This window comes from Cyphellophora attinorum (assembly GCF_001299255.1).
Source record: "Cyphellophora attinorum strain CBS 131958 chromosome Unknown Contig28, whole genome shotgun sequence".
NCBI classification, from domain to species: domain Eukaryota; kingdom Fungi; phylum Ascomycota; class Eurotiomycetes; order Chaetothyriales; family Cyphellophoraceae; genus Cyphellophora; species Cyphellophora attinorum.
This window is the reverse complement of record NW_017253256.1, coordinates 42076-66754: the sequence shown is the minus strand read 5'-3', so window position 1 is coordinate 66754 and position 24679 is coordinate 42076. Positions and strand designations below refer to the sequence as shown.

Here is a 24679-nt window from a genome sequence, read left to right as displayed (position 1 = left end):
TCATCTCGCGATCGACGTCAGTCATCCCCTTCCTCTGCCTCAGACGAGCTTGCTTCTTCTTCATCGTGACTCTCCTCATCGCTCTCATCACTGGAGGTCTCCGAGGCACCATCCTCCAATCACTCCGACTCCGCCTCACTGGTCTCGTCGTCCCCTTCAACCCTTACCCAAACCCCATTCTCCTCCATCTTATAAATGTCACCCGTAACTACATCCACCATGTACTCAACATTACTCACTCTTCGTTCTGCCTCCTTTCCCTCAAACCTCTCCCGAAACTTTTCCCACATTGTTCGTCCATCTTTGGCGATTCCGAATCCAGTGACCATTCCACCGCTGTCCTGGCGACTAGACTGAACGCGTGCACAGATGATTCTGCCAGCGACCGGTCTAACGCTCTTACAGACCCGCAGCAAACCAAGAGGCCATCGTGACGTCCAATTGTAGACGTAGTAGTAGGGCTTCCTGGGGGGCTTGTGGATATCGCGGATTGTCCTCCAGATAGAAAGCAGGTCAGTGACAATTGCCTCGGTCCAGGTGCAGTCACGCGGGTTCTTAGTTTCTTCGGCGGTGCAGATTCGGGAGGACGTGACGGAGATGTGTCGTGGGATCGCGAGGGCCATAATACGCTCGAGGATTTCGAGAGGCATGTTGTTCAAGTTTGGGGATGGTTTGTCCTGAGCAGAGCGTTAGCACCGGCACGATCTCCATCGGAGTCGCGACACATACACATGGCGGCGGAGAGAGGGTTTGTGGCATCGTGTTCATGCCATTAGGCTCAACTGATGCGGCGGACGCAAACGCGTTGATGTAATGAGTTCGTACGTAATCAAGAGCCATGATGGTGTACCGACACATGAGAAGGGCGATGATCGAAGGCGAGACGGTTACGGAAAGATTCAGATCCCGAAATCGAGCGTCCCTGGTGTCAAGTTCAATTGACGACTTCGAAGTTAAGAGTCACAGCGATGAACGAAGTGACTTTTTCCGTTGTTTCACACAACGAAATGGACTGATAACTGACCGTCATCACATGAACCACGCGAAGCTTTTGATGTTTGCGTATCGTAGGAACCCTGGAGGATAGTAAGGGATCGCGATGAAAAGCCCATGATTCGGAGTTGCCAAAGACGATCGAGACTGTGTGGTAGGAAGAGTGGGTCGTTCGCCATCACCGCCGACTAACGCATCGCAGACAACATTACGGCAATCGGACTGCGTGCTCGGATGCTCTGCAGATTAGGTTTGTCAGTTGTGATATCGTACTGACTACCGCCCACAGAATGCGGTATGTGTAGCTGCCTCGAGGTCGATCTGCGTCCTCCGACTGAAGCGGTGAGTTTGCAGGCCGATCTGCCGATCCAGGGGCTTCCATCCCGTCGTTCTCCCACAACCGTATCGAGAGCCTCGCAGGCTGGCGTGTGCCGTTATTCGGTAGCTAGACAACTCTATGTAGCCCGCCATCGCTCGTACCGAAGTGGTTCATCCTCGTTCTTCAGCATCTAGTTCTAGCGTACGTAACCCAGAGTTTTGCTACCAGGCGCCAATCCGTCCCTGATACAGATCTCGATCTCCAGCTCGAAGTGGATGGCGTGGCTGACAAAGTTGGCCCAAGCACCATCCGGAAATTTGAACGTAGCGCGTTCGAACAGAATGGCCCGTGTGACCTGGAAGATTGCCTTTGTGACGAAAAGAACACTGATGTCTGAGGAATCGTGCCAGAGGAACTCGACGCGGCGACGCGTGGGGCGGCGCGGGGGATCTGATTCGTAGTCAACATTGACCGAGAGACAGTGCGAAGCCTGCGGGACTGCTAAGTCGATGATTCTGCGGAGGATCTCGTTCGGCATGCTGGCGAGGTTCGGTCTAGGCTTATCCTGACAATGTGGTCAGCGAGGATCACACGTTTGAAGGTGACTATTGTACCTACCCATGTTGGTGCAGACAGAGGCTGAGGCATCCTGATACTACGCCAAAGCCAATGCAAGAGTCGCTGGAAGCAGTTGGGAAATGGTGTGTGCGTAAGGTTGCGTGGGAGTAGCGTGCTGGTCGAGATCGAGGCGCTCTGTCTGAATCCAGTAGTCAAGTCAGGCAGCCGTGACGACACTCTCAGCCGTGCTTGAGGATGTGAAAGGTGATAACGTAAGAGGAAGAGCTCAAGTGACACGTCGTTTCCTTCCCACACGGCAAACACGAACTCCTGCTCTTTGTTCACACAGAGACAAACGGATTCCTTGGATTCCCCAGCATCCGCCTACCATCCCCGATCCCTCAGACATCACCACTCACTCGGCCCAAACGTCCCTCCCTCAGCAACCTTCCTCAACCACCCCGTCCCACCCGCATCAACCGTCTCAAACACACCCTCATGTCCCCACCACTTTAGCACCTGCACCCTAGGCAATGTAATCGCAAAGAAGACCACAATTGTGCCCAGGATCAACCCAGCATCCAACCCCGCCGCCGTGATATAATTATACGTACCCCACCAACCCCTCCACCGCCGGCGAATCCACCAATTGAACACGAACCCAACAATCGCCCAGCTCGAGAACGAGAACGGCGTGGCAGGCGGCAGCCAAGCCATGGCGCCGAGCATGATGGGTGCGTTGAAGTGGCGGGCCGGGCGGAAGTTCAGGTATCCGATGAGAAGGTACAAGATGGCGGGCACGGCGGCGCCGATGAGCCAGAAGTATTGGAATACCGCGTACTGGGGGCCCGCCCCGAACAGGCGGCGGGGGCCGATGACGCCCCAGACGATCGAGGAGGAGAAGAAGGCGCGGCCGTTGGGCAGGTAAAGTGGTCTTTTTGTTTGCTGCAGATTGTTCGAGAGTGTTAGTGCGTCTATACCCTAAGTATTGATAACGGCTGGGGAGGGTTGTGAATCGCACGGGCAGGAGATTTAGGACAAAGAGTCACTTACAGCTCACAAACGCTATCGATATTCCCCAAGGTCCAATTCATGACCGCAATCTGCACAAACGCCGCCCACACCGTCGCTACAATCTGACACCAGAACGTGACCCACGGCGGCACCTTCATGTAATGCGCCAGCTTCAAATCCCCGCTGTACGTCTGCGCCTGACCCAGTGTGATTGTGCTGAACACCTTGAAGATCATGACGCCGATGGGGCGGCCTGGAATCATGAGCCCGGCGAGGAACGGCGAGAGCACATTGAGCGAGAGTACGATGTTCGAGATGGCCAGGATCATGCATGTCGGGATGACGAAGACCATTGAGATGGCGTTGGATGCGAAGAAGCCCCGCCATGGCAGCTGCGACGAATAACCCAGGCAGGTTGCCAGGCCGAGCGCCAGGGTGGACATGAGCAGGGCGAGGTACCACCAGTCCGGTGCCTCTTTGTACGCACGCATGAGGCGTAGGTGGATGTCGGGTTCCTGGTTGGAAGCCGTCCTGAACCGGTTCCAGATCTCGCGGCCGTAGAAGAGGCCTACGTGCACGATAGACGATATTAAGGCGGCGAAGGAGAGGCCATAGTTGAGGGCCAGGGCGGGAGAGAAGAAGATCGGAGAGTAGGCCTTGTACTTGGCGAGGTCGAAGGTGAAGTTGTCGCCTAAAATCTTGCGTACCATGTAGGCTTTTTGCATGTTGTCGTACGTCTGCGACGTCACTATGGGCAGATAGTCGGCGTAAAGAGCGCCGGTGTAAGTGATGCCGATAGTGCCGAGGATGACGAAGAAGAAGAGCCCGATCAGTGTGTTGACATGTGAGTGCGGAGGCGTGAGCAGCGGATCGCCCAGGTAAGCGGACACGTAGGGTCAGTCGAACGTGATCGGGATCAACGACAAGCCTGTGAAGCCGCCAAAGAGCTGATTGACCACAACATTGTCAGGCATGATCCAAGTAACCCACGCAAAGACGGAGAGCCCCTGCCACAGCACACCAGGGATCCAGTAGTACACGAACATGCCCATGGCAACGTAGAAAAAGTAGCGGTAGCGGCTGGTGACCCAGCCATCGGTCTGCGAGGCGTCACTCTTACGGTGGTCGTGTAGGGCGTAGAAGAGAGATGTGTTGGCGAACTGGCTGGGCCATATCATGGACGAGGGCCAAATGAGAAAGCGGCGGAATATGCCAGCGAGGGCTATACCGATGAGCTGCGAGCTGAGAGTGAACAGCAGTTGGAAGCCCCAGCCCATGTCGATATTGTAGAAGGGCTTGCCGGCCAAAGCGATGAGAGCGTCAGTCGAGTAAGCGTAGCCGATGCTCACGTTAGACATCAATGTGATGACGACGTGCTCCTTGATATTGAAGGGGCCGCGATTCAGTGACCAGTCTACGCCCAAGGTGCGAAACACTCTGGTGGGCATGACCTTGGCCCACAGGCAGCCGATGGAATAGACGACCAGCTGAACGAACAGAGCTGAAAAGTTGATGGCGGAACTCCTGGAGAGGTGCAAGCGAGATCAGCATCTGACAGAGTATCGTAGAGGCGAATAGATGTCATCCAAGGGGAGGCCTACCTCATGCTCAGGAACATGTTCGAGCCACTGCCAATCGTCACCATGATCATACCCAAGACCCAAGCCCGAACAGTGTTGGCCACGATGGTGGGGTCATCCGTTGAACGGACGGCAGCGCGAACCTCCTCATATGGCGAGTTCTCGAAGAAGGGCATCTCGGCTCGAGCAATCTCATCGGCTTCGCCATCTTCGAGCGTCTTCTTCACAATATCGATCCTCTCCTGGGGCAGATCGGGATCCTCTTGGTGCCCAACGCGCACCTTCTCCAGCTCGTTGACCGCAATGGAGGGAACGACGACGTGGTGCTGATCATCTGCAATAGGTGGTCGGTGTGGCAGTTGCTCGAGGCTGTTCGTCTGGTGCGAGATGTCGCCCGCCGTGTCGTGACTCATCGCTTTGAGGGTTGAACTGCTGCCGGGTCAGTTTCAAGGTGTTCATATCGTCATTGAACCAGCTCTGTCACAACGTAGTGAGGCTGCAAGTCACGTACCTTCGACCGAAGTGACAATCTGATAGAGAGCGATTGCGGTCGTACACGCCCTACCAGGGCTACACAGGCGATATGGCGATGAAGTGGTTCCAGTTGATCATGTGGCACGACACGACCCCACCACTGTTGTTGAGCAACCCTCTTCCGTCGGATTTCGTACTGCTGCGTCTCTTAGCGGCCCTTAGTTAGCGTAGGTGTGAAGATGGTGACTTGGAAACGAGAGAAGCTTCATAGCAAGATAGAAGAAGTGCTTCGATGGAAAGCGCTATAGTCTGCTGATTCCGAGTCAGGCACACCGACAGGTGGCAGTGACGTTCTAGACGGTCGCTCCTTCAAATGTGATGCAACTGCCATCACTCCGCCGTAGACACGACAGCTGTGACTGCCTTGAAGTTGATGTTTGTCATTTGTCGCGAGCATTCCGCCTGACCACAGTGTCGCAATGTTGGACTGTTCTTTGCACAGACTGCTTTCATCGCCGAGGTTGAGGCTTCTTGAGCTGCAGTCAAAGTCATTCGATACTGAGCCGACGCTGTTGCGCTACAAGTTTCCCAACTTGGAAGCATGTCACAGGTTCCACACGGAGCCTTGTTGAATTTGTCCGTTGTGAACAGCTGGCAAGACGACCCGACTCAAGTCTCAATCCTCAGCCAGAGGGGTATCGATTCGTCAAGGAAGTATTCAGCCCTTGCGCGTTCGAAGAGGACATATCGTGCGATCTGGCGGATATCCTTCGCAACGAAGAGAACACTAACATTCGAAGGATCGCCGAAGAGAAATTCGACGCGGCGACTGTTACCATCGGTGTTGTAATGGCAATTGAGTGCATAGGTGTAGGGGGCCACAGGAATTGCGAAATCGATGATTCCATGTAGTATTTCGTAGGGCATGCTGGTCAACTTCAGTTCGATCTCAGTCTGTAGTAAGTACGTTAGCGCTGCATGAGATTGAGCATGAGATCTGACGCACCACTGGTGGCGCAGCTTGCAGGGATCTGGACAGCTCCGGAGACATTTGTGCTTGAGGGTGACGATAGAAAGAAACACGACCCAGGCCAGCAGCGCAGTGAGTGCAGTCGAGCTCCAGCATTGATACGGCATGGTTGCGGCACGCGGCGACAGTCGAGGACGGTGTGGTGGACGATGGGTACCGGAGCAAAGAATACGGTCTGGAAATTGCGAAGGCGTGATGTTGACAAGTAGGGTTTGGCTTTGATGCGCGTGCTCGCTGAGGTGAAGTAAGCATTGCCAAGACGACTCAGTCGACCGAGGAGAACAAGGCAATCGGCATCTACCTAAGCAACTTGGCTCCATATTCAGCATTGAACGTGGCCTTGTCGAAGTTCGCCAATGAGGTCGCAACACTGATCGGTGCTCTGCTACGGTGTGGATCATTCGACCGACTCTGTACGGCTACCTTCATCCCAGCGCTCAAGCATCCGGTCCACATCCCAGTACTGGTTCGGTCCGACCGCAACCCACGCTCCCACGTCGAAGACACCAATCTCAATCTGTATCTTGAAGAGTAACACCTCATCCTCGAAGCTGGCATTCATCACGCGTTCTTGGAAGATGGATGTGGCCCGTTCGAGCAGGATATCTCGTGTGATCTGGCGGACGTTCCTCGCAACGAAGAGAAGACTGACATCCTTGTAGTCGTCCCAAATGAACTCGATGTGGCGACATTTTGAACCACAGGTTGCCATGTTGTAGTGAACTCCGCTGCTGTGGGAGGAGGCCTCAGGAAGTGCGAGGTCGACGATCTTGTGGAGGATTTCGTATGGCATGCTGCCGAGCTTGGGCTCAATTTTGACCTGTAAAATATTGACAGTGCCGTCAATCGGTGGCCGCAGGTACCGACTCACTGGTGGTGGAGCCATGCTGAATGTATTCTGAGATGCTTGCAGACGTCAGCAACGTAGTCTCAGTGCCTACAGTAGACAGCCCAAGCCAGTGACGCGATGATTGCGGTTGTGCTCCGGGACGACTAGTTCTGCTGGCGGCGAAAGACAAAGGTCGACGGTGGAGGTCGGTGGCGATGGGCCGGAGCGGAGAAGATGCGCCTCGAAAATCGCTGGCGAAGTTGGCAGGCAACGAACGCCAAGAAAATTCGGGTGCGGGTCCGTCGACGCGCTTGACAACCACTTGCACTAGCCTGCTTCAGTCTTCAGCATTGGTCGGATCGTCTAGAGTCCGCCTCACTTGTTCAACGTCCAGTAATTCTCCGTGCCAGCATGACGAGACCACGGACCGCGTCTTGGAAGAATTCGAGCCATCCTCGTCCAGCATTTCGCAAGTTGATCACCGCTATCATCCGCCGCACGAAAGCATCGGTCTGGATCATGTCGTCCGGCAGCATGTCTCTGACCGCGTTACCGTGCTGGTCGCCCTCGATGTACTCCAGGCCGGCTCCCTCTACCTCCTTTCTTGAGCCTCGACTAATGACAATCAATGCCCTTCCAACAATATTCTTGTCTGCGACCATTCGCACCGCTGCGCCAGCCACGTCCTCGATCTGAGCCATGGCTGCGCCAGACATGAACAGTGGTCCGATGGACCCCATGATCGGAGTGGCTGTGAAGTATGGGTTGAGCATATTGACTCGCACTCCGTTGTTGCCAGGCGCTGTGATTCGAAGTGTCCGAAACAGACCAACGACGGCGTGTTTTGAGACGCAGTACAGAGCTTGGCTGGGAAGGGCGACAACGCCGGCGATAGAGCTGACCAGTAGAAGATGTCGGTCTCGCGCGCCGCTGCCGGAGTGGGAGTCGTTGCATCTGTTGCTCCCAGGGTTGCGGCTCAGATAGGACAAGGCGAGCTCAGTCGTATACAGCACGCCCATCAGATTCACATTCATGATTTGATGTTTGGGAGGTGGCGGGTCATCCAGGTTCGCATAGTCTGGCGGGTCGACGAAGGCAATCTCTTCAGCGGACGCGATACCAGCATTGGCTACAACGGTGTCAATACCGCCATGTGGTGAGAGGGCGGCGGCCTGCTTGAAGAAGGCGACTTGTGACTGCCATGAAGTCACATCGAGGTGGATGAAGTGGTGACGTGCAGATTCAGAGATCTGTCGTAGATCTGCAATCAGCCCCTCCCCGAGCTGGTCGTTGAGGTCGCCAATGATGACATTGCCGCCATGCTGTGCAACTGTTGAAGCAATTGATGCCCCAATGCCAGAAGCTCCTCCTGTGATAAGGACTGTGCGACTGCGGAGGGATTCAAATGGGATAGGTGAGGCAGTGTTGACCGGAGCAGAGATTGGCGGATTTTGATAAGGTTGTACGGCGGGAGGAGAGTCCATCTGGAAATTGAGCTGATCAGACGCGGGAAGACGTTGCCAGTGGGCCTGGGCGCCTTGGGAAGGGGGGAGAGAAGTCCTCGGAGCGGGAGCCGAAGAAACTCGGCAGGAAACGGCTCGGAATGGATCTACGGGCTGCTGATCTGGCCAATCAAAGCTGATCTGGGGAAGATGAGAAATCGCCGCCTTTCGATTCATTCAATCTTGTGTACTTCTGCAATACATCTCTGCTACCTCCACGTAACCCTCCGCTGCCCACAACCATGACAGCTGTTACTGCTCGCTCGAGTGTACGGTGCTTGCACGGCAACACGTGGTCATCGCCCTTCAAAGTCTTCCTACCGCCGACCTCAACATCCTCGACCCGCAGCCGATCACTTGCCACCGTGAACGAACCCTCAGTCGACGACAGCACTCCCACATCTCGACCACGAGTCAGACCCACGACCTTCTCAGACAAGCTCAATGCCGGCCCATCCTTCTCCGACTTCGTGTCTGGCGACGATGCCCCACTTGCCCCTTCAGAAGCCTACGCTCTCAAGACCGCCGTAGTCGGTCCGAAGGGCAAGCAGAAGACGATAACTCGACTGCCTGAATGGCTGAAGATGCCCATACCTGACAACAGCAACTACAAGAAGATCAAGAAGGACCTACGAGGCCTCAATCTGCACACCGTCTGCGAGGAAGCACGATGTCCCAACATCAGCGATTGTTGGGGCGGTTCAAAAGCCGCAGCTACTGCAACGATCATGCTCGGAGGCGACACATGCACGCGCGGATGCCGATTCTGCAGCGTCAAGACATCCAAGACACCCCCACCACTCGATCCGCACGAGCCAGAGAACACTGCAGAAGCACTGGTGCGATGGGGACTGGGCTATGTGGTGCTCACTGTGGTCGATCGAGACGATTTGGCTGATGGCGGAGCACATCACTTCGCTGAGACGATACGAAAGATCAAGAGCAAGCGGCCGGAGACACTCGTCGAGATCCTGTCCGGAGATTTTGGCGGCAATACAGAAATGGCTGCGTTGGTAGCTCAGTCTGGACCCGACGTGTATGCACACAACGTTGAGACGGTCGAAGAACTCACACCGAACGTCCGTGATCGTCGAGCCAATTTCCAACAGTCCTTACGGATCCTCGAGGCTGCGAAGGCTGCAAAGCCAGGCATAATTACAAAGACGTCCATGATGTTGGGTCTCGGAGAGACAGAAGAGCAACTGTGGGACGCATTGAGGCAGCTGAGGAAGAGCGATGTTGATGTGGTCACATTCGGGCAGTACATGCGACCGACCAAGAGGCATATGCCTGTGCATGAGTATGTTACGCCGGATGTGTTCGAGCTATGGCGGCAAAGGGCTCTGGACATGGGATTCCTGTATGTAGCGAGTGGGCCATTGGTGAGGAGTAGCTACAAGGCTGGTGAGGCATTCATTGAGAACGTGCTCAAGAAGAGGAGAGCGAAGCGGGACGAAGTCGTGGCTGCAGAGGCAATGGGCGCGATGGAAGGAAGCCGGACTGCGGTCTGACCGAACACTCTACAGCGTCATTCAATGGACAATGCAGACGCTTATCGCGCTGTTCTGTGGCATGTCAGGTCATGGTAGTTTCAACGCAGTTGCTGTCTTGAAGAACGAGTATCTTTGCGGCGAGTGCCACTAGCTTCACAACTATATTCTTACATTCATAATAATTCTGGGGGTCTTTGCAATGTCGCATACCCTCCTTCATCGCCCTCCGCTACAAGCAAAGCACAGGAAGATGCAGCATCCCTACGAGAACTTCTTCTAAGCCTATTATCATCCAGCATTGCGGTGGACGTCGATCTCACGATGTCGACAAGTTGCATGGCTGCAAATTGAGACCTCATTGGCTGCGTAGCTTGTCTCAGCATGTGCCCAGGAAATCTACCACAATCTCCGCCTGGGCATCATCGGAGCAACACTTCCATCCCAGGAAGGCACCAACCATGCTGCAGGTCATTATCGACGCGGGCAGCCAGGCGACTTCCGAGCCGATAATCTCTACGCGCGTGATCGACATTGCCCAGATGCTACTGCAGGACAAAAAGATGCAGTGGATCTGAAGCGTGCATGACAGGTTGGTGAACAACGCGAACCACCGCCAATGACAACGAGCACTTTCGACATGCGATACAGACGCGTGATGGTACTTGCCAATGCCTAAAATGTTGGCAAACGAATACAAAAGGTAGGAGCGCTGCATGAACCTGCTGTCGCGTCTCAACGCCGATGCCATCTGCGACCTGTGAAGGGATTCCCAACCACTTCGTCAAGATGTACATTTTTACAGCATTGGTCGCCTTCATCGGCCTATCGCCTTCTGCTCTGGCAGCGCCTGTCCCGGTCCCAGTAAGTCAGCCAGATCTTGACGCGCTGCGCTCACTGACGCCGCAACAGCCTGGTATCCCGTCCGCCAGCTCAGCCCGCACGCAGCTCGCCAGGCTCACTGTCCGCACTGCTGGCAGCATGACTGGCTACTCACGCGACGAATTCCCTCACTGGATCACGCAAAGCGGTAGCTGCAATACTCGTGAGACGGTCCTCAAGCGCGATGGCACCAATGTCGTCACCGATTCAGCGTGCGCCTCTACGAGTGGCAGCTGGTTTAGCCCGTACGACGGTGCGACTTGGACCCAGGCGAGCGATGTCGATATTGATCATATGGTACCGTTGGCCAATGCTTGGATTGTAAGTGCTAGAACACGTCTAGAACGTACCATGAGCTAATACTGTATAGTCCGGAGCGAACGCATGGACAGGAGATCGTCGGCAGGAGTTCGCCAACGACCTGACATCACCGCAACTCTGGGCTGTCACGGACAACGTCAACTCAGCGAAGAGCGACTCTCCTCCGAACACCTGGAAACCTCCCTTGACAAGCTTCTACTGCACGTACGCAAGAAGCTGGATTGCGGTCAAGAGCAAGTACAGCCTCAGTGTCACGAGCGCAGAATCAAGTGCACTCAGCGGTATGCTCGATACATGCTGATGCATGGCGATCACTTCAATACACGGCCCAGAATGGCATCAATGCCTATTGACGATGAAAGTCCGCCTATTTCAATACCTCAGATGTCTGTCGGCTAACCTAGCCCGTGGAACAGGAACGGAAAGTCTATCCCCACGCTCCAATGACCAGCTTGCTCTGATCGTGGCTTGGATCTGGACGCCTTCCAGAATGCTACTACTCTTGACTACGCCTCTGATCGACACATTCCTTCATTGGCTCCCCGCTGTCGATCCCCAGACGGTGCAGAAACGGGTGACGTTGACGACCTTCTGACCATTTTACTGCCCCGTACTTTTCAAGACTCCGCCTCCATTATCGCGCTAACATTGCTTTGGCGAGATTGACTATTGCTTCGCATTGCTTGTCTTCATGACCACGATCCCGCATTACTCGATTCTATAAGACCTCATCGAGGCATAGCAAAGTCGTAGCATCGTCGCACAACGAATATCATTTTCGGACGAAAGGCACCCACAGTACGACCAAGCCCAGCGCCAAACACCAAACACCAAACACTAAACACCACAACCCCATCCCGACCACCATGCCATCACACAACCTCCCCGTCCCACCCCAACACCAACCCGTCCGCCCACCACCCTCCAACTTCGACTCCTCCGCCCGCCGCGAGTCAATCGGCCGCGTCATGTCCCGCAAACAATCCTCCTCCGGCCCACCAACCCAGGAATTTTGTCGTCTTCGCCGTCCTCCCACCCCGCTTACCCGACGGCATGGTCGCGCCACCCACCGGCTTGGGCCCAGCAGATGCCATGGGCTGGGACGAGCGGTTGAACTGGACGCACAACGAAAAGGTCGACAGCGAAGCCGACGGCCAACCATCTCAGCGCCGCAAATCCTCAATATGGCGCAAACTCGCCCCAACAACGCAACGCACCCGTCGCGGCACCGACTCCAACAACGGCGGAAGCGAACTGCCACCGTTCCAATTCAAGCAGGTGCCCTATGATGTATGGCGGAAACACTACGCCAAGGACGCCCAGGGAATGTATCGCGGCACGCATGCGCCTGCGGAAGACTGCTTGCTCAAGCCTGAAGACGTGGCTAAGTGGCGGCTGGAGGCGCCGAAGACCAAGGCGGATTTATGGACTAGGGGAAGCGAGGCGTTGCCGGTTTATGGGGAGGTCAGGGCTGAGGAGGGGGTGCCGGAGTATGATGGGTTGGATGCGCCTGCTTATGACGCGGATGCGGCTACGGCGCTAAGGCAAGCGAGTGGAGAGCCGACTGTTGATGCGCCGCTAGAAGATGCGCAGAGGAACGGCAGTACTGCTAGCGCTTTGAGTGCGACGTTCAGCCATGGTGGCTCGGGTTCGGGCGTGCCTATTCCGGAACATCATGCGGAGCACGATGGAGGGTACGGAGAGGAGAGCATGATGCGGCCACCTGCGAGGGAGTACTCGGCGGTACAACAGCAGCTGGGTCAGCCACATCACTTAGCTGCGCCAGAGCAGCAGCGACAGTCACAGTCAATCACGCAGCTGCCGCAACAACAAGAGCAAAAGAAGATCATCGCGAACGGCATGACGGCGGAGCAGATCATCGCGGCGGAGAAGGAGAAGAATGCGAACAAGCCAAAGGGGAATATGAGCTGGAAGCAGAGGGTGAAGAAGGGCACGGAGTGGGCTATGATGGGCGCGAGCTGATGATATTGTAGATAGAGGAGGCGCTTCGTCGATTTTGCTGCTGCTGCTTTGTTTGCCGACAGGTAGCATGTTGCGGCAATTCTGGGTTTGAGCAGACGTACGTAGCTGATTGTTGGCGTCGTAGGGGACGGTGGGTGGGGGAGGCGGTGGGGAGATGGTGGCCCCCGCGAGTGGCGCGAGCTCTATGCTGAGGCTTATGCCTGAGCCACGCCACACCGGAAGCAGCGCCGGCGCCCTGAGCCACGCCACACAACTATTAGGAGGGCGAGCGGAGAGCGAAGCGAGCGTCGTCGACTGGGCGCTGTCTTGGCAGCGTAGCGGGCATTCGGGCAATGTCTGAAGTGTGGACGAGAGCGGCGCTGCGGGATGACTTGCGTTGATCTGCTGCCTTTGGGGAGGGGGTACGTAGTATGGTGAGTGCGTTGTTGCGTTTCTTGCTCATGTATGCGGGGACGCCTTCGCCTGGAAAGATCTTGCATTCGGGTATGCTTGTATACTGTATGCTCCACGCCTTCAATGTTCCTAGCGCAGGATAGCCATCACCTCTTGTATTGATTTTTTTCGCGCCTAGGAACATCAACCGCAGCTCCCGCACTCCGGACCCCTCACATCATCCACCGTGCCCATCCTCCTTCCACTCCCACCACCGCCACCTCCACCAGGGCCCCGGCCATCACCGCCACTTCCACCCCCACTACCCCCGCTACCAAATCCACCAAACCCACCTCCTCCACCACCCAATCTCCCACCAGCACGATTCACACCACCCCACCTAGCCCGCTCCTGATACGCATTCGGGCCACTTCCCACAGTATTGAACTGGCTGTTTTGCGCGGCGGTGTAGGGGTCGAGGCTGAGAAGGGAGACGAGGTACAGGCCAATGAAGTTGTAGATTGAGTCAGAGAGGCGGGTTAGGCGGGCGGAGAGTGGTGGTCTGTCAAGACATGTGTCAGTGGTTTCTAGGCTAGGGTTGTGAAGGGAGGGCTTGGGTTGTACATGTGCGAGAAACGGGGGTGGACAGGAGGTGGGTTCAGTGAACGGAGAGTGGCTCGTGGGTAATAGGATGGAGGGGTAGTCTTGAAGGTAGTTTGAGGGCTGCGAGACTTACGATTCGAGCATGTTGCCTGAACTCGAGACATAGCTGGGCTTGGATTTGGCTGTTGCAGGGGCCTTGCCTGCGACGGCGTCTGAGGAAGGGGCGCTCATGACGTTCTCGCTGCTACCGGTTTAGTAGCGTAGCGGTCGAGTAGGAAACGTATGCGGCGAAGACAGTGCGACTGTGGAGGGGTAGGGGTCCAGTGGTCAGATGGTGAAGGCAGTCATCTGGTCTGTGCTCGGAGCGGCCGCGCAAGGCTGAAGTGACAAGGCTGAAGTCGCCAAAACACCAGTGCAACTTGGACACTCAAGTGCAATGTCACCGGGTGTCTACGTGTCGACGAGCGTTGCAAGCGCGAAGTTCCGACGGTTGTCGTGACGTGTACACAGCAGCTTGACCAAACGAAACTGCTTCATTCGAATTGACATCTCGACTACTCCAGTCTGACTTTTGGACATCACGTCCCAGTCACATCTGTATCCATTCGAGCACTGAAAAAGCTCCCTCACAGCCATCATAGCCTTGTTGACTTTCCTCATGTCCTGTCCAAACCCTCAATGGTAGAGCATTCTCTCAGCAACTGCTCGGCGCCGACATCGTCTTCCGTCAAATTCTTCTCTGTTTCTCGCCGAGGGCCGACAACAGGTGCTACGACGCCTCCCGTACTTCACCGCATGAATATAGACTATAATGTCTGTGCGAGCGATACACATGTGAGGGTGAGCTCTTGTGTGACACAGCAGGTCGTTTGTGTGGCCTCGGCTGGCGGCATTTGCGTGTTCAGGAGATCTGGGCTTGAACACCAGCCAACTGGCCCAGGCGATCGAACTCCGTACCGAAAGCGGACGAGATTTAGACACAACAATGCCGCATCCCGACGCGTCTGCCGGCTGTCAGAAGCGCGGGGCTATGGAGATGGTATGATAAATTGTCGCGATCGATCCCAGGCTCAACTCGGTGACGGAGGCGTGGACCATGTCGCGACCCATCCTTGAAATGGACCATCGAAAGCGGTGACGTCGGCGTTGTTGTCGTTGATGACGAGCGCCGTGAAGATGTCGTTGTCGACAAAGACCTCAGTGAGTTCATCTGGTTCTGTTTCTGGAAGAGGATGTGAACCTTTCTCTTAGCGGTCTCCATGTTGTCATCTATTGTTGTGCTTCGCAGACTGATCAATGGAATCATCTAACTTGTCAACGAGAAGACTGAGCTTCAAAGTCATCTGGAATGATCAAGGGATATATCTCATAGTATGAGATGCCCCTTCTCCTTCTCGCCAAGAGAAGTGGCTTGGCCTCAGGCGCTGCGCCCCGCGGCGAGAACTGTCTCTTACTGACCAATGTAATGTTAAGAGTTGCGGCTGTGCCTGCACAAGAGGCCAGAATCGCCGAAAGACGGATTCATTGTCAGACGTGGGAGGCAATGCTTCCACAATCTCGTGACAAAATTCACTGCGTTGTTCACACCTTCCGGTTGTGTCTCTGATTGTCGAGTGCTTAATAGACGAGGCATATTTTGTGGCTTACAAAGTTAACCTGTCCGGCCGTAGGCTTGAAGGGATTGAAGAGTATCGATATCGGTACTCAGGTGCACTCTGGCACTGTTCGTGCGCTAGCAGTGCGTTGCGAGATGCATATTCATCTTCTTGTCACTCAAGACTTCACGACCGATCCGCAGTTTTAGAGATACGCAGGTTGTCAAGCATGCTGCCTCAAGACAGTGTAGCTACGCTGTCTTTCTGTAGAACTTAGGCACCTAGGCTATCGTAGCGGACAGGTTCGTTCGGTCGTTAGACCGCATCGACGGCTGGCTTCGATCACTTCATGGGGACGTGGTAAGTCAGCTGGAGCTGCAGGTGCAACTGCGCTCAATGTTTCTCGGGGCGGGAGTCGCGTCGATCGTCACGACTTGGGCGCCGCTTGACAGCACAGCGCTGAACGAGGTGGACACTGTGTAGGAGCTACGATCGCTTCCTCGATCGCAACGGGCTACGGTTCAGGAAAGAGCGATACCTTCGAGAAACGAAGTAAACGAGCGCACCGTGGCTAGCTGAAGTTTTCCGCAGGCAAGTCAAGCCAGAGGAAGCCGAGGCCCCGTCGGATCAAATTTCCAGGGCGTGTCTGCGCCTACTTGAAACACCTGAATCCCGCTCTTGCCCTGCTGACGGGCGCACATGCGATCTCGCTTCAAGCTTGGAACATGTGCACAATCAGCCTCAACACGCGACGCTGTCAGGAAAATACGGAGTACGTGCCATACGGAACGGCCGAAGCGCATTAAGTCTACTGTATGCTGCTGACTCTATATTCCGTCAAATGCCCAACTCCAAGGGGGTTTCGATCTTCCCACCACAGCTTCATCAGTTCGCCTGCACATATTGCGTGCCCTTGCACTGCGATGCCTTCCAGCAGATCGATAATCTCAGACTTTGTCCCGACCAGATGGCTTCCGATCGCCGCACTCGCTGAGACGCTGATTTTCGACCTCCTCAGCTCCCATGCATCCATGCCGAGAGGCATCGGATCAGCAAGATAGCCACACAGCCATCCGGCCCATGCTGTCAACGATTGGAATCAAGCTTCAGCTGCCTCCACGACAGAGAAGTATTCGCGTTGCATCTTTTCAATGTCCCGAGTCTATGCGGCCTGTACATGCACTTCATCATGAGGTCGTACAATTGCCGAGCGCGAAACCAAATCCGACCTCGTTCAGTGCATCGGACACATTGAGCACTGTGCTCAGCTTGTTGGCTCTTAGGGCGTCGCTGTAGTACGGCAACCTCTTTCCGTCATATATGCTGGCATTACCGGCGATGTCAACCGGGAACACGCCGCAGTGGTACTCTGGTCTTTGTATGATCAGGGCAACCCGCGTCTGGTTCGATGTGACGTGGATCGGGTACGAATTGTTGCCAGGTGTCAGTGTCAGAGATGGCAGTGTTGCGTTGCCGATGAACTCGCCTTCCACCGACATGTCGAACGAGACATCTCCGAATGCATAGGTCGCTGGACTTGGATTCGGAATGGTGACATTGCCGATTGCATTCGCTCCGTCTGGCAGACTCTCTGTGAGCAGATGGAACTCTGTCACCTCAAGGCCCTGAAATCCTCTCAGTCCTGGACAAGTTAGTCCTGCCGTCTCGCTGTCAGTCGCAGCACTTACCTTGTATCTCGATCTCCTGGTTGTAATCGACGGTCGTCTTCGGCAGGCCTCCCAGTTTGAGGCCGCCTTTGCCTCGGAGATACACCGTGTACGTGTCACTGGCAAGCGTCACCATAGTATATCTGGTGAACTCGGTCATGTTCTGGATCGGAACGGTCTGCTTGACGGTGGCCTCGGTTCCGTTCTTGCCATTGATGGCCGGGGATGTGAAAGAAACAAACGGCACATCGCTGTCTTTCAGATACAAAGACGCCTCAAACTGGTCTAGGTCCGGATTATGACTTGATGGATTGTGCAGCCAGGTCACTAGTTCGAGATCGACTTGTTCTGGCGTAGGATTTAGGACCGATTCCGACACAACATGAAGTGACGAGTCGTTCACACTGTCCTGAGCGATGTTTGGGTATGCAACATAGATGCTTCGGACGGTCAGCAGGTGTCTCCGGGAGTTTTGTCCAACTTACACTGGGAGCACGACCACAAGTACGACAGCGATGAAGACGAAGAGGTAGATCCACCAGAACCGAGCGCACGATCTCTTGAACTTCTGCCCGAATGTTCGCTTCCTAGGAGTTCCACCTAGCTCCTCATGAGCTGACACTTCCTTCTTCGTCGACATGTCTGCAATCAGATGCGAGTTATGGTCGACGAGATCACTTCGACTTCTGCGATGTTGGCCGTCAAGTCGTGCTTTCAAGGTCATGAAGTCAGCTACAAGTCACGAATGGTGGAGAATATGCGGACACCCCAGATTTTCGATTCAGCTCAGACTCCAATGCATGGCCGAAATTGGGTACATTCTGGTCGCAGCAAAATCTCTGATCACATGCAACTGAGCATTTGCTTCTTTCATGCTCAACGAAGCGACCGAGGCCCTGGAATATCGCATGTGATGGCAAATGCAACCCTTCACTCACTCGACAAATCTCGAGTCGCAGGACATGTTGCCCTCCAAGGTGAAGACCGGCAGCCTCGTCTTGCTGTTCGGTTGCAGGGCCAAGGACGGAATAGCTCGAACCTTGTTGCATGGATGCTATACGACATACGCTGGACATTCTATACCACTTCCAGCACCTTGCCCGCAACGGCTCGTGGCGGCAATCCGGGGAGGCGATCTACTCACAGACCAACCCCGCCCTAAGCATTCGCGCTTTGGAATCGCTTCGCAATTTCAATGATGGAGAAACCCGGGACCGCCGGTGCAATTGATTTTCCAACCAGGGTTGTGCCAGAGACTACATCATTGGCTGTCAACTCTGTCAGGCACAGAGCCGAGGTCCACTAACGTTCATCTTTCAGTCGCTTGCGCAAGACTCACAACTGTCAACTAGTTTTTTGGGATCGCCATGCTGATCAAGCGGGAGTCTTACCCCACACTACGATTGTGCTCGAGTCAAGCTCTGCAAATCCGCCTGCGTTGTACTCGTGCAGAAGATTGCTCCGAGACCACATGTTCTTGAGTTTGCCAGATCGCTCTCGCCCGAGCGCATGGGCCGAACTTGACAGCGGCATTGCCGCCAAACGCCAGACAATCGACCGGAATAGCAGCTCGTGCAACCTACCATCGTACTTCTTCGCGGTAGCAGCCATGACGGCGTGGCTTTCTCTAATGGATGCAACACTCTCTTACCCAGCGTGGTCCGCTCTGCTTCTGTCTATCAGTGCCATTGAAGTCACCTGCTCACACAGATAAGAGAAGGTGTCCACGCATGCGGAGGGCCGGTCGATATGTAAGCGAGCCTTGCGAAGGAGGGGTCCTGAATGCGTACGCAGCAAGCGACTCGAGAATTGACTGTATGGTCGGAATAATAAGCAATGTTACCTAGGATCTACGACTAAGCTCTATGCAAACGCCGCCACCAGAACTCCACTCCCGACACCACATCACCTCGGCCTTCCGCGTCTATCGCGACGAGCTTGCCGCTTCCGTTGTTGCGGTGTGTCCATCTGTCTCAACGCGATCTGCGCGGTTTGCTCTTCGGCCGGCAATGCTTCGAACGCAGCCATGTTCTCATCCCATCGCCTGACGCATTCGGCATCCCAGTTGCATCGCTCGACCTCACCATGTATGGGGTGATTGTATCGAGGATGAGCTGTAGGCCAGCCCGAGGCGTGGTAGTGATGCTTGACCAGCGCTTGTTTCGCGTTATGGTTCCCGGAGTCCGAGTGACCTTGGCCTGCCGCAAATGCTTCCACGGTCAGGACCAGGACGTTCTCCACGAGCTTTGATTCCTGCAAGCTGTGGAAGTTGTCCCAGGTGATTGTGCGTCCACTGCGTTGCGACATGTCGTCCAAGATCGCTCTCGTGAAGGCGGACGGTCCCGTGCCACTGATGACTTGATCAAAGTCGAGGTGTATCTCAGAGATGGGCACCTTTTGTTCCATCGCGATCTCTTTCAGCCATCTTACAATGTTCTCGATGAGCGTCAACATGACTGGAAGATGTGGCTTGCACATGAAAGTCCATTGACAGAATGACTCGCACTTGTTGCCCAAGATCGAGTGATTGCGGAATTCTGGTTGATCGATCTCCACTCCGATGACCATGTCAATTTCTCGCTCATCATATCGGTCTGGTATGAATTTGGACACAGGGCGCAATGCTTCGACGTCAATGTCCGTATAGATGCCGCCTTCATGGTACATGACGATGTACCTCAAGAGATCCGCCTTGATGATCCGTGCTGTGAGCTCTCGATACATGTATACAATGTCCAAGCGATTGTAGCCATGCGGACCAAAGTGCGTCTCAACGTACGCAAGGTCGTTCTGGTCTGTGAGAACCTCGTACCGATAGTCTGGGTTCTTGGACGTCCACGTTCGGGCAACGTTTGAGTCCTTATCCTCGAAGCCCAGAGGGTCGACTTTCCAAGTCTGCCATATCTTCTTCGGGAAGACTGCGTTGTGATGATGGAGCGAGCTGGTGTGTCCGCCACCCAGGATGCCCGACAGGAACAATATGCAGAACAGTAAGGCTCCGCAAGCAGGAAATGCTCGCTGAAACTGTTTGGGCAGAGTCAAGTCGCTGGGAATCTGCCGTGCACCAATCTTCATCTTGCCGACTGTCAAGAAGTACGAGGGCGACTTCGTTGCTGTGGCGATGGCGTGGTCTACGACTTGTCTACCATGAGCAACTATAAAGACTGCCGCGCAACCTCGATATGATCCCAAAGCTTCAGCTTTGTCTCGAAAAAGTCATGCATGAGCTCCAGGATCAACTCGGAAGCTACCCATGTCGCTGACGTCTTGGTTGGACGGTCTGGAGATTCAGTACTTGCCGAGCCAGAGGTCAAAGGAACACCAGACAAGGATTCGTCAAAAGGTATGTACCGACCATGCTCACGCCGTTCGTGCACGATTCGGAGCATATGCTCGCTTGGGAACTGACTCGATGTCAATTCCGATCGTGCATTCAGTGCAGCGGATTTGATGTCGATGATCCGGACAGACTGCTGAGCTCTCGTCCGCAGTGTGCCCGCGAGTTAGCTGCTTTGCGATTTTCTGAACAGTCGCTAAGGTAGGTGTCAAAATTTTCCTTCGCCGTCAAAGTGACAAAGTGGATGAGGGCTTGCTCAATGCGGAGATGGGGAAAGCTCTTGGTGGGTCGCATGTCTAGCAGGGGTGAGGCCTGTTTAGCGCGAAGCTTGACATCAAGTCTGCCTTTTTGGCGCTTCTGTGCGATTGCAGCCTCGGTTTCTCTTGGGTCAGAGTGGTAGGTACATGTGATGATTTGCCTTGTCAAAGCGATCCACCAATGATCACCGGACGAACGTTACCGCAGACCGCCACACGCCATTGCAACATGGTGTCTGACTTACTGAGCACTACTAGGACCTACGATCCTACCCCTCCATCTTGCGTCAATCAGCGATGTTGTCTGAGTTCAAGTACCTCGGAGACAACACCTTCCTCGTGTATGGCCCTGCATGTGAATGGAATTGTTGGATGCAAGGTACGAGTCGTGCCCACCCGATGATCCCGAACAGGCCTTATGCTTCGCGTGGAGCACGAGTGCTCGGACTGTCGACCAGCCTTCTGACGTTGACACACCGATGATCGAGTATTCGGCGGCTTCTCAAGGTAAGTCATAGCATTCCGGGCTCTCTCCTCTCCTCCTTGTCACTCTTCTCACCTTACACACACCATGGGTCGTCCTGATGAGGGACTCCTCGAAGCCGGCGACTGGCAGCCGGCGAAGTCAGAGCGTCCGGCGCGATCAGCATCGCCAATGTTGCAGGCGCTCTTGCAATTTGTTCGTCCTTCGTTCTTGAGCAAAGCCAGTGCACGACCAACAAAAGTGCGACGGACCGCGTATCTGGACGGTCTGCGAGGTTTCGCGGCATTGATGGTATATTGGGGCCATCATCAGCTATGGGCACACGAGCCACAGCGCGCGGACAAAATCCTAGAGAACACCTTTGGTTACGACCATCAGTACTACTTCGTGACGCTACCGGGTATCCGGACGTTCTTTGCAGGCGGCCACTACTCTGTGTCAACCTTCTTCGTCATCTCCGGCTACGTCTTGTCCGCAAAGCCACTGTCACTGATTCACGCCGACGAGCATATTGGACTTGGCGATAACGTGGCTTCTGCGCTCTTCCGCAGATGGATCCGCTTGTTCCTGCCACTGATAGTTACGACATTCCTGATGATTGTCTCTTATCATGCATTCGACGTCCTCCCAAACTTCACACCACAGCGAACGTTCCGTGCCGAGATCTGGCACTGGTATGCTGAGTTCAAGAACTTCAGCTTTGTGTTTCGCGGCGGCGGCGACCCCTGGCTCAGCTACCACTTCCATTCGTGGTCAATACCTGTTGAAATGAAGGGCTCGATCATCATATACACCGCAACCATGGCGTTCTCGCGCTGTACACATTCCGCCCGCCTATGGTGCGAGATTGGTTTGATCTACTATTTCCTGTACATCGTGGACGGAGGACACTTTGCAATGTTCATGGCGGGAATGATGCTGAGCGATCTCGATCTCCTCGCAGCAGCAGACAATCTTCCGAGATGGATGAATCGCTGCAAGCCGTACAAGTCATGGATCTTCGGCGCTCTATTCGTCATCAGCGTGCTGCTTGGCGGATGCCCAGCCTACAGCTGGAACATTCAGTACTTGCGCGACTCGCCAGTATGGTCCCACCTTGCGTTCCTGGCGCCGCAAGCCATCTTCGACTACAAGTGGTTCTACCTATTCTGGGCAGCGGTGACTCTCGTGGCTTCAGTGCCAAGAATCCCGCCTCTTAAGCGGTTCTTCGAGAGTCGGTTCTGTCAATACCTCGGACGCGTCTCTTACGCGTTCTATCTGTTTCATGGGCCGATCATGTGGACGCTGGGCGATCGTCTGTATGCGGCGACGGGAATGACGCGTGAAAGTCATGCGTTGGGAATCCCGCAGTGGGTGAATAGATTTCCGCTGCCGAGGATTGGGCCGTTCGGGTTAGAGCCGTGCTTTTTGATGCCGCACTTGATTTTGCTGCCGGTGACGTTGTGGGCAAGTGAGCTTGGGACGACGCTGATTGACGAGCCGAGTATTCGGATTGCGGCGTGGTTGTATAGGAAAGTTACTGCGCCGGATGGGTAGTAGAGGCCGCGGAGGGAATGCGCTGTGCTCGAGTAAGCAAGGCACCTTACATACATGTAGCTAATTCCTGGTGTTCTTGATAGCTTGCGGTGCATCTAGGTCGCAGGTCACGACAATGCGCGTGCCTCGTACGCGAAAAGAGATTACGCCGGTTGACAAGGATCTGTGGTACGTCGCAGATGTATATATGTAGGAGGCGGGCCCGCCTTCCCGGCTCTTCTTATCTACTTTTTTTTCCTGCTACACGTACAATGAAGTTGTGCCTATGGCACGAGGTATGCGACGAACCATCACTGCCGTGTGCAGCCTTGTAGCCGTGATTGTCATCGTCACACTGTACTCCAGCCCACACCTTCGTGGCTCGTCGTCGTACATCCACGAGTGGATACACCACAATGCGGGGACAAGCTTCGCGAACAGCATCAAAGAGCAGTTTCCGATCCTAGCACACGAGCAAGCACACATTCCTTTCGCAAGTGACACACACAATGAAGTTACCCTCAGCAGAATCCCAACAGCCGAAGTGTCCGAAACGCACATCGAAATCTACTCCCAATCGCGACCCAACGGCAAATACTACGAAATCGACTTCGGCGCCTACGACGCCATCAACCGAACCTCATCCCGCACCCGCAATACCGCGACAGATGGATCGTCGTCGCCCAGCAGCAACGCAGCGACATTGCGAAGACCGTCTGGTTCGCCGAGCTCACATGCAACGCTGTCTTCAACCCTGAAATCGGCATCGTGACATGCGAGAAGCCGCCTCTCACGCTGCCCATCGCGGCTGCCTCGACTGAGGCCAAGTGTGTCGGCGACCTAGAGCACTTCCAATGGAGCATCGGTCCACATGATGCACGCGTGGCGTTTGGTCCGGCCGGGCCATACGCGATCTTTGGGAGCACCAGTAGGCATACGTGCTTTGGGCAATGGATGCAGGACTTTCGGACTCTCGTGGACTGGGGACGTGTTGATGACGCGGACGTTGCTGGCGGAGCGAAGCTCTGGAGGCCCGTGGATCTCCAGCGTCTCCCGCCGTATGGGTTGGTTGAGAAGAACTGGTTCCCGTTCTGGGATTTTGCGGGGAAGATGCACATGCATTGGGATGTCAGTCCGCGGAGAGTGTTTGCGGAGGTCGCGAACGATGGGAGTGTGGTTGGTGGCGACTTGGCTGAGCTCACGAGGGTAGACGACGACAAATGTATGGCGAAATACCTGCCGCAGTTGGCCGCAGGTGCGTCGGAGAGCATTCACCAGGCGACGAACTCACTTTCGATCACGATGTGCAAGAGGGCGGATGCGAGCTGTGAGCCGACCGTGTATAACACGTTCGTGATGGCGATCATTCAGCACAAGGTGTTTCACGACCTGCACAGCGTGTATGAGCCGTATGTGGTGGTATTCCAGCAGAGCGCGCCGTTTAGATTGCATGCGATTTCTTCGAAGCCGCTGTGGGTTCATGGTAGAGGGACGAAGGGGGAGAAGAGACCGAAGAAGGTGCCAGACAATATGCCGTGGGTGCAGACGGAGATGATCTATGTCACGAGTATGAATTGGAAGCAGCAAGGACAGAGGTACCATGGGTATCTGGACGATGTGGTGTTGATGGGGTTCGGGATTGAGGATGAGCGGTCTGGCGTGATTGATGTGATGGCGGAGGATTTGCTGGAGGGTTTGGGCGAGTGTGATATGTAGGAGCGATGTGTAGTAGCAATTCTAGTGCAGCATGAAGCCAGAGATACATGCAGCGCGTAATGTCACGCCTGAGAATGTCGCGGTCCTGCTCTCGCGTTGATGAATCGATGTTGTGTGCTCGGGGGTGAGAGATACTGCTAAGCGCAGAAAGCCTCGAA

At 54.9% G+C, this 24679-nt stretch overlaps 14 protein-coding genes across 14 annotated transcripts; 4 read left to right on the top strand and 10 right to left on the bottom strand.

Annotated features, from left to right (window-relative positions):
* Positions 1 to 119: 119 nt before the first annotated feature.
* On the bottom strand, positions 120 to 840 carry AB675_11770 (uncharacterized protein; the record flags this gene model as incomplete). Its single annotated transcript, XM_018140645.1, has 2 exons — positions 120 to 677; positions 730 to 840. 2 exons carry the CDS (start codon positions 838 to 840, stop codon positions 120 to 122), a joined length of 669 nt encoding a protein of 222 aa, XP_017996805.1.
* A 668-nt stretch (positions 841 to 1508) lies between these two features.
* Positions 1509 to 1960, bottom strand: AB675_11769 (uncharacterized protein; the record flags this gene model as incomplete). Its single annotated transcript, XM_018140643.1, has 2 exons — positions 1509 to 1877; positions 1931 to 1960. The coding sequence occupies 2 exons, from the start codon at positions 1958 to 1960 to the stop codon at positions 1509 to 1511; spliced, it is 399 nt and encodes a 132-aa protein (XP_017996790.1).
* A 318-nt stretch (positions 1961 to 2278) lies between these two features.
* On the bottom strand, positions 2279 to 3609 carry AB675_11768 (Sexual differentiation process protein isp4; the record flags this gene model as incomplete). The annotated part of the gene is made up of 2 exons (XM_018140642.1): positions 2279 to 2804; positions 2924 to 3609. 2 exons carry the CDS (start codon positions 3607 to 3609, stop codon positions 2279 to 2281), a joined length of 1212 nt encoding a protein of 403 aa, XP_017996770.1.
* Positions 3610 to 3780: 171 nt separating this feature from the next.
* Positions 3781 to 4877, bottom strand: AB675_11767 (Sexual differentiation process protein isp4; the record flags this gene model as incomplete). Its single annotated transcript, XM_018140641.1, has 2 exons — positions 3781 to 4408; positions 4486 to 4877. The coding sequence occupies 2 exons, from the start codon at positions 4875 to 4877 to the stop codon at positions 3781 to 3783; spliced, it is 1020 nt and encodes a 339-aa protein (XP_017996827.1).
* A 730-nt stretch (positions 4878 to 5607) lies between these two features.
* On the bottom strand, positions 5608 to 5989 carry AB675_11766 (uncharacterized protein; the record flags this gene model as incomplete). Its single annotated transcript, XM_018140640.1, has 2 exons — positions 5608 to 5892; positions 5945 to 5989. 2 exons carry the CDS (start codon positions 5987 to 5989, stop codon positions 5608 to 5610), a joined length of 330 nt encoding a protein of 109 aa, XP_017996808.1.
* Positions 5990 to 6365: 376 nt separating this feature from the next.
* Positions 6366 to 6854, bottom strand: AB675_11765 (uncharacterized protein; the record flags this gene model as incomplete). Its single annotated transcript, XM_018140639.1, has 1 exon — positions 6366 to 6854. The coding sequence occupies one exon, from the start codon at positions 6852 to 6854 to the stop codon at positions 6366 to 6368; it is 489 nt and encodes a 162-aa protein (XP_017996719.1).
* A 326-nt stretch (positions 6855 to 7180) lies between these two features.
* AB675_11764 (5'-hydroxyaverantin dehydrogenase) lies at positions 7181 to 8281 on the bottom strand (the record flags this gene model as incomplete). The annotated part of the gene is made up of 1 exon (XM_018140638.1): positions 7181 to 8281. One exon carries the CDS (start codon positions 8279 to 8281, stop codon positions 7181 to 7183), a length of 1101 nt encoding a protein of 366 aa, XP_017996847.1.
* A 260-nt stretch (positions 8282 to 8541) lies between these two features.
* AB675_11763 (Lipoyl synthase, mitochondrial) lies at positions 8542 to 9810 on the top strand (the record flags this gene model as incomplete). Its single annotated transcript, XM_018140637.1, has 1 exon — positions 8542 to 9810. The coding sequence occupies one exon, from the start codon at positions 8542 to 8544 to the stop codon at positions 9808 to 9810; it is 1269 nt and encodes a 422-aa protein (XP_017996753.1).
* A 768-nt stretch (positions 9811 to 10578) lies between these two features.
* Positions 10579 to 11293, top strand: AB675_11762 (uncharacterized protein; the record flags this gene model as incomplete). Its single annotated transcript, XM_018140636.1, has 3 exons — positions 10579 to 10653; positions 10702 to 10992; positions 11042 to 11293. 3 exons carry the CDS (start codon positions 10579 to 10581, stop codon positions 11291 to 11293), a joined length of 618 nt encoding a protein of 205 aa, XP_017996732.1.
* A 565-nt stretch (positions 11294 to 11858) lies between these two features.
* Positions 11859 to 12975, top strand: AB675_11761 (uncharacterized protein; the record flags this gene model as incomplete). The annotated part of the gene is made up of 2 exons (XM_018140635.1): positions 11859 to 11962; positions 12000 to 12975. The coding sequence occupies 2 exons, from the start codon at positions 11859 to 11861 to the stop codon at positions 12973 to 12975; spliced, it is 1080 nt and encodes a 359-aa protein (XP_017996789.1).
* A 256-nt stretch (positions 12976 to 13231) lies between these two features.
* AB675_11760 (uncharacterized protein) lies at positions 13232 to 14181 on the bottom strand (the record flags this gene model as incomplete). Its single annotated transcript, XM_018140634.1, has 3 exons — positions 13232 to 13542; positions 13578 to 13909; positions 14084 to 14181. 3 exons carry the CDS (start codon positions 14179 to 14181, stop codon positions 13232 to 13234), a joined length of 741 nt encoding a protein of 246 aa, XP_017996769.1.
* Positions 14182 to 16732: 2551 nt separating this feature from the next.
* AB675_11759 (uncharacterized protein) lies at positions 16733 to 17852 on the bottom strand (the record flags this gene model as incomplete). The annotated part of the gene is made up of 3 exons (XM_018140632.1): positions 16733 to 17187; positions 17234 to 17652; positions 17698 to 17852. The coding sequence occupies 3 exons, from the start codon at positions 17850 to 17852 to the stop codon at positions 16733 to 16735; spliced, it is 1029 nt and encodes a 342-aa protein (XP_017996778.1).
* Positions 17853 to 19117: 1265 nt separating this feature from the next.
* Positions 19118 to 20287, bottom strand: AB675_11758 (Initiation-specific alpha-1,6-mannosyltransferase; the record flags this gene model as incomplete). The annotated part of the gene is made up of 1 exon (XM_018140631.1): positions 19118 to 20287. The coding sequence occupies one exon, from the start codon at positions 20285 to 20287 to the stop codon at positions 19118 to 19120; it is 1170 nt and encodes a 389-aa protein (XP_017996776.1).
* A 1090-nt stretch (positions 20288 to 21377) lies between these two features.
* AB675_11757 (uncharacterized protein) lies at positions 21378 to 24521 on the top strand (the record flags this gene model as incomplete). The annotated part of the gene is made up of 2 exons (XM_018140630.1): positions 21378 to 22588; positions 23474 to 24521. 2 exons carry the CDS (start codon positions 21378 to 21380, stop codon positions 24519 to 24521), a joined length of 2259 nt encoding a protein of 752 aa, XP_017996755.1.
* Between the last annotated feature and the right edge of the window lie 158 nt (positions 24522 to 24679).